At 43.5% G+C, this 16,748-nt stretch overlaps 1 protein-coding gene across 4 annotated transcripts in view; it reads right to left on the reverse strand.

Annotated features, from left to right (window-relative positions):
* CALCR (calcitonin receptor) overlaps positions 1 to 16,748 on the reverse strand; it is a 135,338-nt gene that overhangs the window by 6,526 nt on the left and 112,064 nt on the right. For all 4 annotated transcript variants that reach the window (XM_081882251.1, XM_081882252.1, XM_081882253.1 and 1 more), the window contains 4 exons: positions 15,421 to 15,481; positions 15,257 to 15,323; positions 8,772 to 8,990; positions 4,218 to 4,259 (listed from right to left, as the gene is read on the reverse strand). In XM_081882251.1, the coding sequence (XP_081738377.1) occupies positions 4,218 to 4,259; positions 8,772 to 8,990; positions 15,257 to 15,323; positions 15,421 to 15,481 (389 nt within the window). The remainder of the gene's footprint in view (positions 1 to 4,217; positions 4,260 to 8,771; positions 8,991 to 15,256; positions 15,324 to 15,420; positions 15,482 to 16,748) is intronic.

Consider the following 16,748-nt stretch of genomic DNA (forward strand, 5'->3'; position numbering starts at 1 on the left):
GCAGGAAAAAGATTGCACATTGTTTCCCCCTTCCCTTAGAGGTGAGAAATTATGGGCAGACTTCATGCGGGTCAAGTGTCTTTTTGGGTCAGAGAATATATTGGGTTTTTATATTGGTCAGAGAATATATTGGGTTTTATAGAGATATATTGGGTTTTTTTTTTATAATAACATAGGTGTCTCCCCCCCCCCCCCGAGAACTGTATAATTAGAAGAGAACTTGTGCAAGTGCCGGATAAAACAATTCAGATTCCGATTATTCTGTTTTCCCAGTTCAGAGCCTCTGGAAATCTCTTAGAATCCCTCATTCCAGAAGAGACATCCAGAGGGGCCAATTTATTTTCCTTCAACAACCAGGATCAGTTTTGCCCCGCCAAAGTGAAGGAACATAAGGAGCCGCTTTATAACAAGACAGATCCATTTATCCCTCTAGCTAATTCCTGCAGTGGTTGAAGCAATGGCAGTACTTACCTGACCTCTCATCAGCAGCAATGCTGCAATTTAGCAGGAGGGAGAGGGGCTAGGCAGCAGTGCAGTGCCAACGCACTGGCCTGGCTGCCAAATTGTCTCCGCTGATGCATTGGTTTTGCCACTGTCTTCCCCTTCCCATCCTGTTTATGTTATAAACTGTAATCCTACCACATCTGGAGAGCACAGGTTCCCCCTCTCCTTTTATACGAGTTAAGATTTTAGAAAAGAAGAAAAATCTATATATGCTAACACCTATGCCAAAAAATCAGTAAAGGTGGGATATCTGAGTTTAAAATAATTTACAGCCTAACCGGAAACACATTTGCTTAGATGTTAATTGCCTTAAAATTCCACTGCCTTTCCGACTGAAGGATTTCAGCCCCATTCTTGGAAGTCAGCTTAATATTAAAGCTTTAGTTTTAGGCCCTAAACAATAAATCAACAAAACACAGTTTTTAATATTCAGATTGAGGCCTGCAATCCCTCAAACACTTTCCTGGGAATAAAGCCCACTCAATGGGCCTTACTTCTCAGGAGACATGCACAGGCTCGCATTGTAAACACCTGTATGGATTCTAACCAGTCAAAGGAAACACACAGATTGCAAACCCAAATGCTTTAGGCCTTGGGAAACACATTTTGTATGGATATTTAATATTTTAAACCTGTCTATGGGAGATAATGTATTCATGCACAGCTCTGATCTGAAAACTAGGCCTTTGGGTTTCTGCGTAAGAACAGATAATGAAAAAGTTGACAGCTCCAACAGGAATTCCTATCTCGCAACTTGTATATCCTAATTAATACATTGGCAAAGCTTCAGAATGATGGCATACAGTATTTCCCCCTTCACTGAGAATATGTCATTGGCTGCTGCTTCATTATAGCTAGAAAACGACAACAAGCAATTTTAGGATTTCCTCCTTTCCCCTTAGCTTTCATTTTATTAAGCCGTCCTGTATAAATAAAAGATAAAATGCATTTCTTTATGTCAGGCAGCTGTTTGTGAGGATGTTGTGGCAGTTATGTCTGGGTGGGTCCAATGCACATAGCAGCCTATAAAATGGCCACAGGGCTTCTTCATGTCACTACAGTGCTAGTGCAACAAAATGGAATGGTGGCTGTTGGCACTGGTGTGTTAGCAAAACCCCAATGTGGCAGTTTTGAGCAGCCTAATTATACAGAAAATGATGCCAAGTTTGGGAGAGGGAGACCATGGCAGCTGGAGGAGCCTTTGGTGATGCCTCACTTCCAGGTTGTGGTCCTTCTGTGAGAGCTGTCACACAAAGACAACAGGGGCAACTTGATGTTCAAATGGACCCCCAGTTTATGCACGCCCTTCTTGAGAATAGAAAAAGAGGAAGAGGAGTTTGGATTTGATATCCCACTTTATCACTACCCGAAGGAGTCTCAAAGCGGCTAACATTCTCCATTCCCTTCCTCCCCCACAACAAACACTCTGTGAGGTGAGTGGGGCTGAGAGACTTCAAAGAAGTATGACTAGCCCAAGGTCACCCAGCAGCTGCATGTGGAGGAGTGGGGAATTGAACCCGGTCCACCAGATTACGAGTCCACCGCTCTTAACCACTACACCACACTGGCTCTCACAACAGCCACTGTGGCTTTGCTTGGATACTGATCTCCTCTGAGCCAGGGGTGGGGAACCTCTTTTAATCCAAGGACCTTCCAGGGGCCACAAGCAAAAGCAGGTGGAGCGAAAGTGTAAATTTTACCTTGGTACAGCAAACTAGTTTCTACATGCAGACCCCCCCCCCGTCTTCCATCCAGATGAGCAAAGAGGCAGTGCCACAGTTTGAGACATTCCAGTCAGGCAAAAAACACTTGCGGGGCAAAATAGGACCAGTGAGGGATCTGAGCTTCAAGAGAATAGGGAAGAGTTCCAAGGGCCTGATAAAGAGATCTGCAGGGCCACATTCCACCCCAGGCCTAAGTGAGGTTCCCCACTCCTGTCACAAGCCACCAACATCTATTCTTATAGTTCAGCTTGCAGACTTTAGGATTATAAAAGGGTTGATGAGAGTTTAATGGGCAGAGCCAGAGTTCCCAACCACTCATACAGACTCTGTTGTCACATTCTGCCCAGGGTTAAAGGCAGTGGTTGCAATTTTGCTCTTTGCGAGATACTGAATGAACACATCGATAAGGGGAGTGTGAGTTTTTGCTTTCCAGCAGGTAGTCAAATAATCTTGCAGCATCATTAAGTTTATTTCTCCCCTTTTCTTACATGGCCTTTCAAGAATTACTTCTAATAAATATCGAAGGGATGTTTGACATTCTCCCAATGTTTTTTAAATCATTATAGTAGAGGAGGAATCTAAACATAAACGAAAAGAATCCGTTCCGCGAGTCTCTTCCTCTTGCGTTTTTTTCATCTTGCGAAGCAAGCCCATTAGCGGTTTAGCGGATTAGCGCTATTAGCGGCTTAGCGGATCAGCTGATAAGCGGCTTAGCGGATCAGCTGATAAGCGGCTTAGCGGATCAGCTGATAAGCGGGTTAGTGGCTTAGTGGATCAGCTGATAAGCGGCTTAGCGGCTTAGAAAAAGGAGGGAAAAGGGAAAAAACCCCCCGCAGGAACTCACAAGACAAGCCCATAGGAAATTCGTTTTGTGAAGCACCTCCAAAACGGAAAACCCTTTCGTCTAGCGGGTTTTCCGTCTTGCGAGGCATTCGTCTTGTGGGGCACCACTGTAAAATATTGATGCAACAAGATGAGAGTGTGAGAGAACACTGGTTCAATGATTTTTTGGGGGGTGGCGGCGGGGTGTGTGTTTTCCATGGACTTCTGGAAGGCTAGTGCTAGTTATTAAATGTGTGAACGAAAGGCTGGACAACATGAATGCTAAGTGGCCAGCCTTTCAATGCTTCTCAGAATATTTAGAACAAGGAATTTGTATGTATGGGTTTCATCATACAAATGGACAACGTTTGCAGTCAATACTCAGACACATTAATGACATATACATACACTTTCTGTGTCACCATTTTATGGTATTATATTTTATAGCCAGGATCCAAACAGTCATGCAACTATTTCCAGATGTGGTAAGGGATGTTGGGCTTGTGTTTCTCAAAGTGTGTCTTTACAGTGCCTGCCACAAATCAAGTTGTTTTTTTTAAAGAGCTTTCAAAAATGTCACAATTTATTCAAAAAATGAAGAGAGTCTATGACATTGGATCCTAAGATAAATTAGCTTAAGACAGTGCAAGGGATGAAGTCCCCCCCCCCCACAACCATCTCCTGAGCCCTGTTGGAAAGGTGGGGAGGAAGAATAACCACTGGATCCTAAGATACGTTAACAAAGTTTATGGAAGAAAAGTTCCTCCTCTATCCGCAGCACTCTATTCTGCACTGACACACCAAAATGGCTTTTCCCCCTTTAAAGAGCACATCCCTGGCTGGGCAGCGGTAATGATGTTGTTCCAGCCCCAAGAAGGAAGGAAGGAGAGAGATCCCTCCCTTCTCTTGACCAGTGTGCTGCCAGGAAGAAATGCCCCAGTGACCCTTGGGAAATGTAGTTTTCCCAGCAGCAATCTCTTAACACGGACTTCCATGGAACAGAAACCGTGTTTTTTCTGTTGTTTTCAAAGAAGCAGCTTGGCTGATTTTCCAAGCCAATCTCACATGAGCTGGGAGAAAGTCATCCATGTCTCCTTATTATACTAAGAGTGAACAACAGCCTTGTAAATTGTCATAACATAAAGTTCCACTGTTTCATATGCTTACCTCTCCATTGAAGAAACAGAAAATAGTTGCCACAAGTAAACCCTAAGAAGAAGAAAAGAGAGAAAATTATTCAGACTCTTTCTTTATCTATGCCGTGGCTGCTTAGGGTGCAAAGTAATGATACAAAATTTAATACCGCCTTCATTTCATGCTGTATAGTTGGACTCTAATGTAGCTAAAGAAAACTGTCCTACAATTACAGCTTCTCATTTTTGAAACAGTTATATCTGCCAGGTTATATCCCCCTTACCCCCGCGTCAAAGCCATCCTCAACTAAGAGAATCAAGAAAGTGGGCGTCTTTGTGTGAGAAACATATCCACTAAATGAGAGATGGAAATCTGTGGTACATTGGTTTAAAAGCTGCTATACATTCTCAAAAAGAAAAGAAAAAAGGACCAGAAACACATCACGTATGACCCCTAAAAGACAAGCAGATCTATTGCGGCGTAAGCTTCAGTTTGTGCCAGTAGCAGCTTCACTCCTGATTTGGAGTGTATTTTTGTCATGAACACATGTGCGTGAGGAATGGGTTAACCCCTCTCCCCAACCATCCTTAAGGACAGTAGGGTAGGGGCTGTAGCTCAGTGGTAGAGCATCTGCTTTGAATGCAGAAGGTCTCAGGTCCAATCCCTGGCAGCCCTGTGAGGAATTCTGGAGAGTTGCTGCCAAGCCAGTGTAGACAGCACTGAGCTAGATGGACCAGTAGTCTGACTCAGTATCAGGCAGCTTCCTATGTGTTCCTATGATCCTCATCCCCCTTGCAGCTCATATTTGAAAAAGACACCTCACAAGGCACACACAATAGTAAACTATATTGTACTACCAAAATGTGTAGTACAAGGCAATTCAATCCATGTGGCCTTGGAAGTAAACCTTATTGTGTTCAATCGAGTATTTACAGGTGTTCATCAGACTGCAGCCAGATATACTTTTCCAACACCAAAACGCAGGTCTTTCTCATTTGTGGCCCTATCCTCTCTAACGAAAGACACTTTGGGTCACACAATTTCCTCCTTTCCTGCTCTTATCCCTCTAAATTCTCTTCTCATTTGCAGTTATATAGCCATATTGTCTTTCACAAGAGGATAACGGGGATCATGGCTTAAAGACAACGAGTTTGCTCAGATGGCCTTGAAATTTGATTTTAGTTAACTGTTCTGTAGAGGAGTTTGTCTGAGGAGAGAAAAGGAGCCTGATGTGGAGGGCAAAATGTGTCCAAAAGTGATGTTATTTCTACAAGACAGAAGGTAACAGCAGTAAATGAGTAATAAAAATACATGCACAGTAAAGAACCTTGCCATTGTACATTGTACAGGAAGGTGAAGAGAGGCCTCTGTTTATGACTTGTTTAAAAAGGTGAAATGGCATGGAATTCAGATCTGTAAATGCTTGACAGTTTGACCCCGACACTACTGTCCTTGCTTAATTGGTAATTATATTGCAGATATTTGGTGGCGATATTATATTAAGATATTAAGGAAGATGGTGCAAAAATGCCAGACACCCACAGTGAGAAATACAGGGTGAGTCCTTTAAAAGAGGCCCCGTGGATACAGAGTACACATGTTTCACAGGGCCTCTTTTAAAAAATTCACCCTATAGCTAAACGGTTCCCATGATCTGACCACTGAACACATTTTAACGACATTTACCCCACGACAAAGCAGTGTTATTCAACAGTAGTTGTTGTCAGACCCCCACATTATGTTACAGCTAAGTTGCAGTAAATCTGCAGTCGGGACTCATACATATCTAGGGAATGACGTGTCACCATTTTCATTAGAGAAAAACCGCATTCAGATGCTAATATAAACACCTAGGGGCAGCGGCATAGAAAGCCTCTCATCCCTACGGGCGCCGCACCATGCTGCGTCCCCGTCCCATCCGCTCTCCACCCACTGCCTCCCCCTCAGCTGTAGGGCAGCTGAGGCCCTGGGGCACACGGTGCCCTTAGGGAGGGATGAGGCGTGGCACGGGGCCTCAGCCGCTCTACAGCTGGGGGGAGGCAGTGGGCGGACAGCACAGATCCTGCGGGCGCCTGAGACGCGTGGCTCAGGCACACCGCAGGCCTTGCAGTGAGTACTGCCCACCATTTTGTCACCCCCGACCAGGTGAAATCTGGGGTGAGCCACCCCCTGCACCCCCCGCACCCCCCTTCCTACGCCCCTGCCTAGGGCAGAATTGGGATTGTGAGCACCCAACTTCCATGCATGCACTAACATCCACATTATAATGGAATTATAGCAGCACATGCAATCCCTTTTCCGCCAAGGTTTGTACTTGTTCATTCAGTGATAAACTATGGTTTGTCATTACATTTGGCTTGGGCTAAAGTATATGAAATGGTCTGAATGTTCTAAACCACCATATAAAGACTGTGCCTTATTACTTAGTTTAAGTTGCCCAGCTTGTATTGCATTTCACTTATTTAAGTCAATAGCAATAATTGCTAATAAATCCTAATTAACGAGGATTTAATTCATTAATATATAAATTTGTTTGGGAATGGGCCATGGCTCAGTAGTAGAGTACATGCTTTGCATGTGGAAAGTTCCAGGATCAATCCCTGGCATCTCAGGTAGCAAGCAGAAGTGGCTTGCCAGGCAGGCAGATCTTTCTCATCTCCTGCTCTCAGAGGCAGCTTGCCAGGTGAGACCGGGCTGCTTATGCTGGCTTCGCAGCAGGTAGATCACTGTTGCTTATCCGAAGGGGGAGGAATGAGCTGGTGTAGAGTTTGCTGCAGTACAAACACCTGCACAGCCAATCTGGCACTCCTGCTGGTGCGTTTGCATCATGCTGACTTCCTTGTTGCCCCTCCCAATAACCAGTAGTGACCCACCTGCTGTGAAGCTAGCATAAGCAGCTCGGCCTCACCTGATGAGCTGCTTCTGACAGTAGCTGAGGAGAAAGATGTCTAATTAAGCAATAGTAGGCTAGACGGACAAATAGTCTGGCCTGTTACAAAGGCAGCTTCCTGTGCCTTAATTAATATATACCATTATTTATCTGTAATGTAATCTAATGAAGAAACAGGGTTGGGCGAATCTGTTAATTTTGATTTCTCTCAGGTGTCTTGTTTTCCAATCTTGAGTTCAGTCTTCCACATTTCTATATCTGTATCTAATTAAATACCTGTCTCTGAGTAATGCAGCACTTCACTTACTTTGTTTTTGCTTATTCTTGTTAAGTACCACCTGTGTAACTGCAGATAGATGGAGCAATCTATTTCCAACCCACACCAATTTCACATGTTTGTTCATTTGTATGTTCTTTTCAGTTTCTACAGTAATCATTTTTTTCCTGCACAAATAAATTCTATTTTATCACAAAATGCCAATGAAGTGCATATTTTATCTCAATATTTGTGTTTCTAAATGTGTTTTATCTTAAAATATGCATTTTTCAAAAACCACATTATGGGGACCATTTTTCAAGGAAGAATTTTGTATCACAAAATACAGAGAAGGGCAGAATCCTAAGGAGAATTATGTTCCCATCTCCACACACATCAGGGAGGTAGAGATCTGGTCAGTTTGCATCAAGATTAACAAAAACAGAACTTCTCAAGCCTCCTAACGTGGAGCTATAGGATTTGATCTGGGTATAGAGAGGTGGATCTCAGACCACTTTGTTTTTACCACTTATTTTTAAGCTGTCCACTTTCTTCATATGGCAATTTTGCCCCATTTGTTGCAACAAAACTAGCTCATGCTACTAAAGCATTTATGAGCTTACCGAACAGTGAGGCAGGATCCTCATCAAATGCTCTGACTGAAACTGCTATGTGATAAGGACAATCTCCTAAAGAGGGCAGATGATGTAAAGAGCTAGAGATGAATTGACTCTCATAGTTCAGAGCCACTTCTAGTATGGGAAACCTGGTAGGGGATACTTCATGGTGTTATTTTCCAGATGAGGATGTTATTCTGCAGAGAAAGCGCTATTACATTTCTAAATGGCAACAGGCAGTCTCTATTTCAGCCCCTTGTAGCTTCTTTGTTAACTCGGGAGACCATCAGGATAGCAAGTTACAAGCAATTTCCCTTAATTTAATGGGGGTTTTTTTGTACAGTGGTACCTCGGGTTAAGTACTTAATTCGTTCTGGAGGTCTGTTCTTAACCTGAAACTGTTCTTAACCTGAAGCACTACTTCAGCTAATGGGGCCTCCTGCTGCTGCCGTGCTGCCGGAGCCTGATTTCTGTTCTCATCCTGAAGCAAAGTTCTTAACCTGAAGCACTATTTCTGGGTTAGCGGAGTGTGTAACCTGAAGCGTATGTAACCCGAGGTACCACTATATGTTGTTTTCACTAAGATAGGTATTTTTGTGTGCACTTTGACTTAATACTTGGTGTGCATTGCTTGGTTGGTGAACTGCACCACAAAATTCAGAGAAGTACACATTGAAAAGGGATGCTTGTGATTCAGTTCACATGCCGGTTCAAGCAAATGCAAATTGGGTAGATATCCGAACAAATTTCTCCCCCATTTTTACATACCTAACTAAAAAAATAACAACCACAACATAAAAACCATAGTGTTACCAGACCCATACCTGGTAATGCATTAATATATGCATGATGTAATCATATACTTCGCCCGCAAGCTTGTTTTCTGGCCTCCATGGAATAATGACAAACTGAATTCCTAATAAGGGCACAAGGATTAAAGTGGCTCTGACAGCTTTCATGTACATGTTGGACTCGGCGCGATGAGTGTCTCTTAGCTTGGTTACTAGAACTCGCACAATGTTAAGCAAAAAGAAAAAATTGACCTGTAAGAACAAATGCTTTATTAATCAACCATCATTTTAGATTTATTTTATTTACAAAAAACTTGTAAAACATTAAAATATCACGCACACATATATTTTGTTTCCACAGATATTTTGAAACGAGATCAATTGAAATTGCATTACATGAAAACAGTGCATAACTCATATCACTGATATGTAAAATTAAATGGAATCAAACATGAAGCTGACCCTCTGGAACTTTGTAAAAATAAATAATAAGACTAGAGCTGGGAGCAAGGGAAAATAACATGGACCAATGGTCCAGTTTCCTAGGTCACATATTTTAGGACTCGGCACATTGTATTCTCAGGATCAGACTGGGTTTATGACCTGTAAGATATTATCGGCATCCCTGAACTGGATGCTCCCTAATCCCTGTCGACTGATCACTGGGGAATAGCCAACAGGAGCAGTAGAGCATCTGGTTCAGGATGAATCCTCCTTGGTTAGATGAAGGTGAAAAATGTTGCTGACTGTCTAAATGCAGGTAACGTAGAACTAACAACTGGGTGTGTTTAGCAGGGGATAGTCCCCAGTCAAAGAGGCCAAAGGCTGTAAGGAGGCAAGGCACATGCTGGTGCCTTCCAGAAGTCATCGGACTACAAATCCCATAACACCCGTGCACTGGCTATGCTAGCTGGGTTGACTGGAATTGTAGTTCTAGGTATCTGGGGAGCACAAGGCTGAGGAAGGCTGCAATAGAGACATCTGGAGAAGAAAACCATGTAGAGACAGGTGCTTTGCCACCCTCTCCAATATTCAGAAGGAATAAATTGTTCTCGTTTTTCCTGTTTTTTTTTTTTTTTGAAAATAACACTGTTTAAAAATGTTCCTTTCCCTGCTCCACACCATGTTATCTGAAGTGTCTTTCTGAAGCTCTCTGCTAAAAGTGCTGCACTTAATCACAGATACATTAGAAACTAAAACACATATATAGAAACCAGAGAACAAATGTACACCTTTTCCCCTTTCAGCACTGAAACAATGCTTAGGCATGTGTGTGTGCTGTGGGGGCGATTATAATTTTATAGTCTTTAAGTTGCTGAGGAATGCTCGTAATTGGTGCTTATTCAAAAAAACATGCCACCTTAGGGGCAAACTACTTGTGACACTAGAAATGTCATTTGCAGTTGAGTAATTTCATTTTCTAACATTAATTAGCGGGGTGTGTGTGTGTGCGCACGCGTGCGCGCAATTGGAGCGAATCAGGACAACAGTTCATGGGAAGGAAGACACAAGCTTTCTGGTGTAATTGTTCCAACTAAAATTACCCTCTGCTATTTGGCATGGGATGGTTGCTCCCCCAGCACCAAAAATTCCTTTTCGAACAGCTACACATTTAGTCCCTAAGGGGAAGGGCTATAGCTCAGTGACAGAGCATCTGTTTTGCATGCAGAAGGCCCAGGTTCAATCGTCAGCATCTGCAGGTAGGGCTGGGAAAGACTCCCTATTTGAAATCCTGGAAAAACCCCTGCTGCTGGTTAATGTAGATCAGGCATCTTCAATTTTTTTCAGGACTCACTCATAATCCAAATATGCACTTGAAGACTCATTTCTTAATCTTTTACCATATACTGGTGGTAGTGCTCCTGCTGTGACCCACCTTGGATCAGGCTGTGATCCACTGGGTCCCAACCCATCAGCTGAAGACCAGTGGTGTGGAGAGAACTGAGCAAGATGGACAAAAAGGTCTCTGCCCCTGTATAAAGGCAGAATTATTGGTTTGTTTTTGTTTTAAAAACAGGTGCTTAAACTGTCTACTTTATTTTGATGACAAAGCACGTGAGCAGTAATAAGGTAATGGTAAAGGACCCCTGGACGGTGAAGTCCAGTCAAAGGCGACTATGGGGTTGTGGCGCTCATCTTGCTTTCAGGCCGAGGGAGCCGGCGTTTGTCCACAGACAGCTTTCTGGGTCATGTGGCCAGCATGACTAAACCACTTCTGGCACAACAGACCACCATGATGGAAGCCAGAGCGCATGGAAACGCCATTTACCTTCCCGCCAGAGCGTACCTATTTATCTACTCATGTTGGTAGGCTTTCAAACTGCTAGGTTGGCAGAAGCTGGGACAGAGCAACGGGAGCTCACTTCATCACAGGGATTCGAACCGCCAACCTTCCGATCAGCAAGCCCAAGAGGCTTAGTGGTTTAGACTACAGATCCACTCTGATCCAGAATCCACTCCTTCTCTGGACAGGGGCTCTGTATTGGTTTCCTGCTGAAAATCCCCTTGCCCCATTTGTTCCCAAGTATGCAGTTTTACAGCAAATGGTTCATTCAGGGGGCAAACAGAAGATACCCATTGGGATCACAACCTGAATCAGGACCCTGTACTGGTTTTGTAAGCTCAGTTCCTCAGATTGCTTAAGCCAAAATCATATGATTCTGGAAGCAACACAGACACTGCACCAATTAAGAAAAGAAAAGACATGTCTGCTTTGAGCCCAAGTACCATTATCTCTCCTTCAGTGGCTTCTGAGCTCATAGCCAATGTATTTTTGGAAAGGCAGTGCTGTAATGAGCAAGTCAGATAGTAAAGGAGACGATTTGAAGCCAGCAATCATCACACCTGTTTTTTCCCCTTTCTTTCGTTTCTTTTCTGAAAGTGATTAGAGTTCCTTTTAAAAAAGATGATGGGCTTTACTTTGCAGAGTAACCAAAGCATAAAGCTTGGGCGTAGTGGTGGTGGAGTTCAGAAATAGGAAAAGGTTTGCACATCATCAGCCAACCTTGGCCTTTAGGATCCCAGAGCGGAGGGGGGAAAAATCAGACTGCTGCAATAAATCTTGAGCTGGTTGTGGTTCTTGAGAGGCCAGAGGGCATGCAAAGTATTCCCATCCAGATGATAAAATTTAGTATGGCATTAAGCACAGCAGCCCTCTTTCACAGACCGTTACACGGAGAACGATCATGTGTCATTTCCATTCTGGATAAATGAATTGAGTCATTGAAGCCTGACTACTATAAGCAACCTACTATTTCTCCAGATATATTATTGTTTTATTTTTTTAAAAAGACACCAAAACTCTGTCGGAAAACTGAAAGCTAAATTAACTTTGTGAAGACAGACTGAGGCTACTTCCATCGCCATTTCTGCCTTACTCATCGCCAGAGTATTTCTGCTTATAACGCACATGTCTGCAGGCAAAAGCTAAATACCAGGTCATCCCGCTTTGAATCTTTTGGGGTGTCAACATGCCGATCTTACACAGGTTATGTATATAAAGCTGTGGGGAAGGTGCTTTGCATGTAGAAGGTTCCAGGTTCAATCCTTGGCAGGAGAGATCCCCTGCCTGAAAATCTGGAGAGATCCTGCCAGTTGGTGTAGACTGTGCTGAGCTAGATGGTCTGACTTGGCCAGTCTTGCCAGTTGCAATCCTATTAGAAACAGTTGCTATCAACATCTAGACAGGAAACAATACACAGGCATGGAACAGTTTCAGGATTCGTAGTAGCCAGTTCAAGAGCTTTGCTTGGCGGTAGCAGCTACAATCCATATTAAGGCCGGCCATTCCTGCCTTTTGCTCGGGTGGTGAGCTTTCGTGGAAGGTCCTATGGGAATAGTGCACCCCCCCAATTTTGTATACCACCATTTTATTTCTGTGTTGGACGCCATTCTTTCTCTTTTTCAGTTCCAAGCTGTTGAATTAGGTTAGCTTTTTTTGTATTGGTTTAAATAATACTGTATAGATTTCCTTTCTCTATTTATTGACTTTGGGCAGTATTCAACTTACTAATGCTTTGCATTAGTGCACTTCTTAGCGCTAGCGCAAAAGGATTTCCTCCCTCTCCTCACTCCTGCATGCCCCACACCACCCCCAAATCATCTTTGGAACAGATTTAGTGGGTGTGTTGGGGGAAGAGATGGGGGGGGGGAGAAGAAGAAGAAGAAGAGTTTGGATTTGATATCCCGCCTTTCACTCCCTTTAAGGAGTCTCAAAGCGGCTAACATTCTCCTTTCCCTTCCTCCCCCACAACAAACACTCTGTGAGGTGAGTGGGGCTGAGAGACTTCAGAGAAGTGTGACTAGCCCAAGGTCACCCAGCAGCTGCATGTGGAGGAGCGGAGACGCGAACCCGGTTCCCCAGTTTATGAGACTACCGCTCTTAACCACTACACCAGAAGTGTAGTGTTGCTCAAGATTGTGTTGCTCAAGGAGAAATCTTTTCAATGATGGAACCTCAGTCTTAGCGGCACACTGAGTACAACCCAGTCTGGTTATTTTTAGGGAGTATGTTTTCTGAACTGTTATATTTATTGTTCATTTGGTATGCTGTTGTGAGACACTTTGGCACATTATTTTTTTTTTTAATTTTCTATCACTTTTGGAGACTTGGGTTAGATGGTTTTGAACCTTGCGCCTGTCTTGTATTGTAGTGCTGATTTTATGTCTGTGTTCTGTTATTGACATCTTACTATTACAGTCATACCTCAGGTTACAGACGCTTCAGGTTGTGTTTTTTCAGGTTACGAACCGCCGAAACCCGGAAGTACCAGAACGGGTTACTTCCGGGTTTCGGTGGTCGCATATGCGCAGAAGCGCCAAATCACAACCCGTGCGTGCACAGACGCGCCGCTGCAGGTTGCGAACGTTCCGGGTTGTGAATGTGCATCCCACACGGATCATGTTCACAACCCAAGCGTCCACTGTACTTCTACTTTGTTATGTGATCCTTAATGATGTGGTTTATTTATTCTTATGTTAAATTTCTTTAAGATTATTTTGAAGTAATGAAAAATGGCATACAAACACATTAAATAGAGTTGTTCGCTCAGGGCCTTATTCCCCAAATTTTAGAAGGAAAACTTCTGGGTTCCTGAGGGCAGCCAATATGCTACTTGAAGCAGCAACAAAGCTTTCTCTCTCTTCTAGTTATGAAAAAAAAGGGTCGGAGGAAATAACAATTTCATCTTTAAACGTAAGAGATCCACTCCCAACTGGAAGTTCCTTAGTTTCTCCCTGCCTCCTGAATATTAATCCAGTCTCTGGGATGACTTTTACATCATTTGAAAGGGCCAAAAACCACTGGGCTAAAATATGTTGGCCTAATGCTATAGTTATATAGATATATAACCACATAATCAATACAATCAAGTTGCTGAAACCATGTCTGGCATACTGAGAAGCTCCCTGCTGCCACCCGTGCTTTCCAGGTATCTGGAGTCAACCAGGAACTACAAATATCCCAAAATAATGAGTCAGCTCCTTCAAAAGATCACACGGAGCCAATTAACAAGAAAACAAAGACGTATCAAGCTGCAAGGATAATAAAAGGAGCTGAAGGAAGAACACATAAGAAAAAGCTGAGAAAGGTGTGTACCGTATTTTTCGCACTATAGGATGCACTTTTCCCCTTCCAAAAATGAAGGGGAAATGTGTGTGCGTCCTATGGGGCGAATGCAGGCTTTTGCTGAAGCCTGGAGAGCGAGAGGGATCGGTGCGCACCGACCCCTCTCACTCTCCAGGCTTCAGGAAGCTCTCCGCAAGCCGTGGGAGCCCGGCGCGAAGTCACGCAACTCTCCCACAGCTTGCAGAGCTGAGCTCAGCGCACCTCAGGCTTTGAGCTTCGCACAGCTCTCCGCAAGCCGTGGGAGAGCTGCGCAAAGTCGCGCAGCTCTCCCGCGGCTTGTGGAGAGCTGCCTGCATCCCGAAGCTTGGGGCGTGCTCAGCGTGGGCAGATATCCGCAAGCCTGGGGAGACCGGCGCGATTACCGTGTTACTTTAAAATTTAAATAATCTTAACTGCTATTAGCAGTGTTGGGTGCCATGCAGAAAAGGGGGGGGGGTAAAACTACTAAGTCATAACTGTAATCATTAATAACAATTTTTTAGAAAAAATAACAGGTTGTATCCAATGTTAGTCTGATTCAGAGCAGACCAACTGAAATTAATGGCCATAGCTAATTTAGGCCTATTAATTTCAGTGGGTCGACTCTGAGTACCATTTACTTGGATTTAGATACCGTATTGGCCTGAATATAAGCCACACTTTTTTCCAGTTTCCGACTGTGAAAAGTTAAAGTGCGGCTTATATTCGTGACCTCACGCTGCCGGCAAAACAGCTCGGCTCCCCCCCCCCCCCTGAAGGAATGAAGGAGCCACCAAATTTTAATTTTAAAGGTGCAACTTATTGCAGGTGCGGCTATATCTGGGCCAATACGGTAGTAGTAGTAGTAATAATAATAATAGGCAAAATAATAATAATACAGTGCTTTTAATGCAGCAGCAAATGATTTTCTCACCAATAAAGCTGCCATCACAGGCCCATGAACAACATACAACAAGTGAGTGTCCACACTAATCCAGCAGCTGGAAGGAGAGAAAAAAAATTTACTAAAAGAGCAAAATTGCTTTGTTTTTATAAAGAAATGTGAAGTAAACTATAAAGAACAAACACAATACTTACTTATCATTGAAGTATTTGGTTCTTGCCACAGCATGAATTGATGCCGGCACTAAAGGAAACCCTAGAATGGATAATTATACGCATCACATTTCAGTTTTTGTAATGCAATCTATGTTAGGCTGAAAAAACCTTGTGAAAATCATACAGAAATGTGAATTAGAGAGTAACAAGCCTCTCTAGTGCAGTACCTATATGAGTAAGAATGTTCCCACAAGACAGCTACTACATATGAAGGCCTTAAAGTGTGAGGAACCTGCAGCTTTCCAGAACCTGTTGGTTCTTACTAAAGGAGAGAGGCACAGCAAGAGACCTCCCCCAAAGAATCCTGGGAAATGTGGTTTACCCCACACCATGCTACAATTCCCAGCACACTATAGTTCCCAGCATTGTTTGTGCTTTAAATGTTTGTTGTGCATGCAGCCATGGTAACATGACCACTGACTGTAAATATATTTCTCACTCTGGCTGTATGAAAGAACCTTTACAAGTGAGCCTTGTAATGAATATGCCTTGTCAGTGTGAGAGATTTTAGCGCTGCTGGCTGAGGCAAGCCATGGAGTTAAGGCTGACAAGCACATACATACAGTTATTTTTCCAAAGCATTTTTCTTTTAACACTGCCCTGACAAGCTTGCCCCTGTCAAATTAAGTGCAGGCTCAGGGTGTCTGAAGGAGCGAAAAGTTTTTGCACTCAAATCATTGCTCTGGTAAGCCTCCCAAAATGCTGAAATAACTAAAAATAAATAAATGTCAGGGAATTCAGTTGGAGGGACTGCTTACAGATATTGATTATACTAACATTTGGGGGGTGAGGTGTAGTGGAGCATGGAATACTTTCTTTGGTTATTGATTTCCATCTGGTTTTTTAAAAATAAAACACTGCCATTTTAAAGCAAACTGCTGCCACTCATTTTAAGAGCTATTCTTTTCTATAATAAGGTTCAGAGCCGTATGCCTCTAAATACCGTATTGCCCTGAATATAAGCCTCACTTTCCTCCCCCCAAATTCCGACTGTGAATAGTTAAAGTGTGGCTTATATTCGCGACCTTATAGTATGCAGCCAGGAGCATGGGGCAAACAGTGCCAGGAGCGCTGCAAAGCAGCGCCTGCCCCATGCGTAGTCCCCCATCCTTTTCCCCAAGGCCAGGAAGGGAGAGAGCGAGGAAGGGGAAACACAGCGCAGCTCCCCCTCCCCTCCCCCTCCCCCTGCCTAGTGTGCAGCCAGGAGCAGCAAGGAATGGAGTGGCTTAAATTCAGGTATTTCCCCCCCTCCAATTTTAAAGGTGCGGCTTATATTCAGGTGCGGCTTATATTCAGGCCAATACAGT

The sequence above is a fragment of the Podarcis erhardii genome (genome assembly GCF_964252035.2).
Source record: "Podarcis erhardii genome assembly, chromosome: 12".
In the NCBI taxonomy this organism is placed as follows: domain Eukaryota; kingdom Metazoa; phylum Chordata; class Lepidosauria; order Squamata; family Lacertidae; genus Podarcis; species Podarcis erhardii.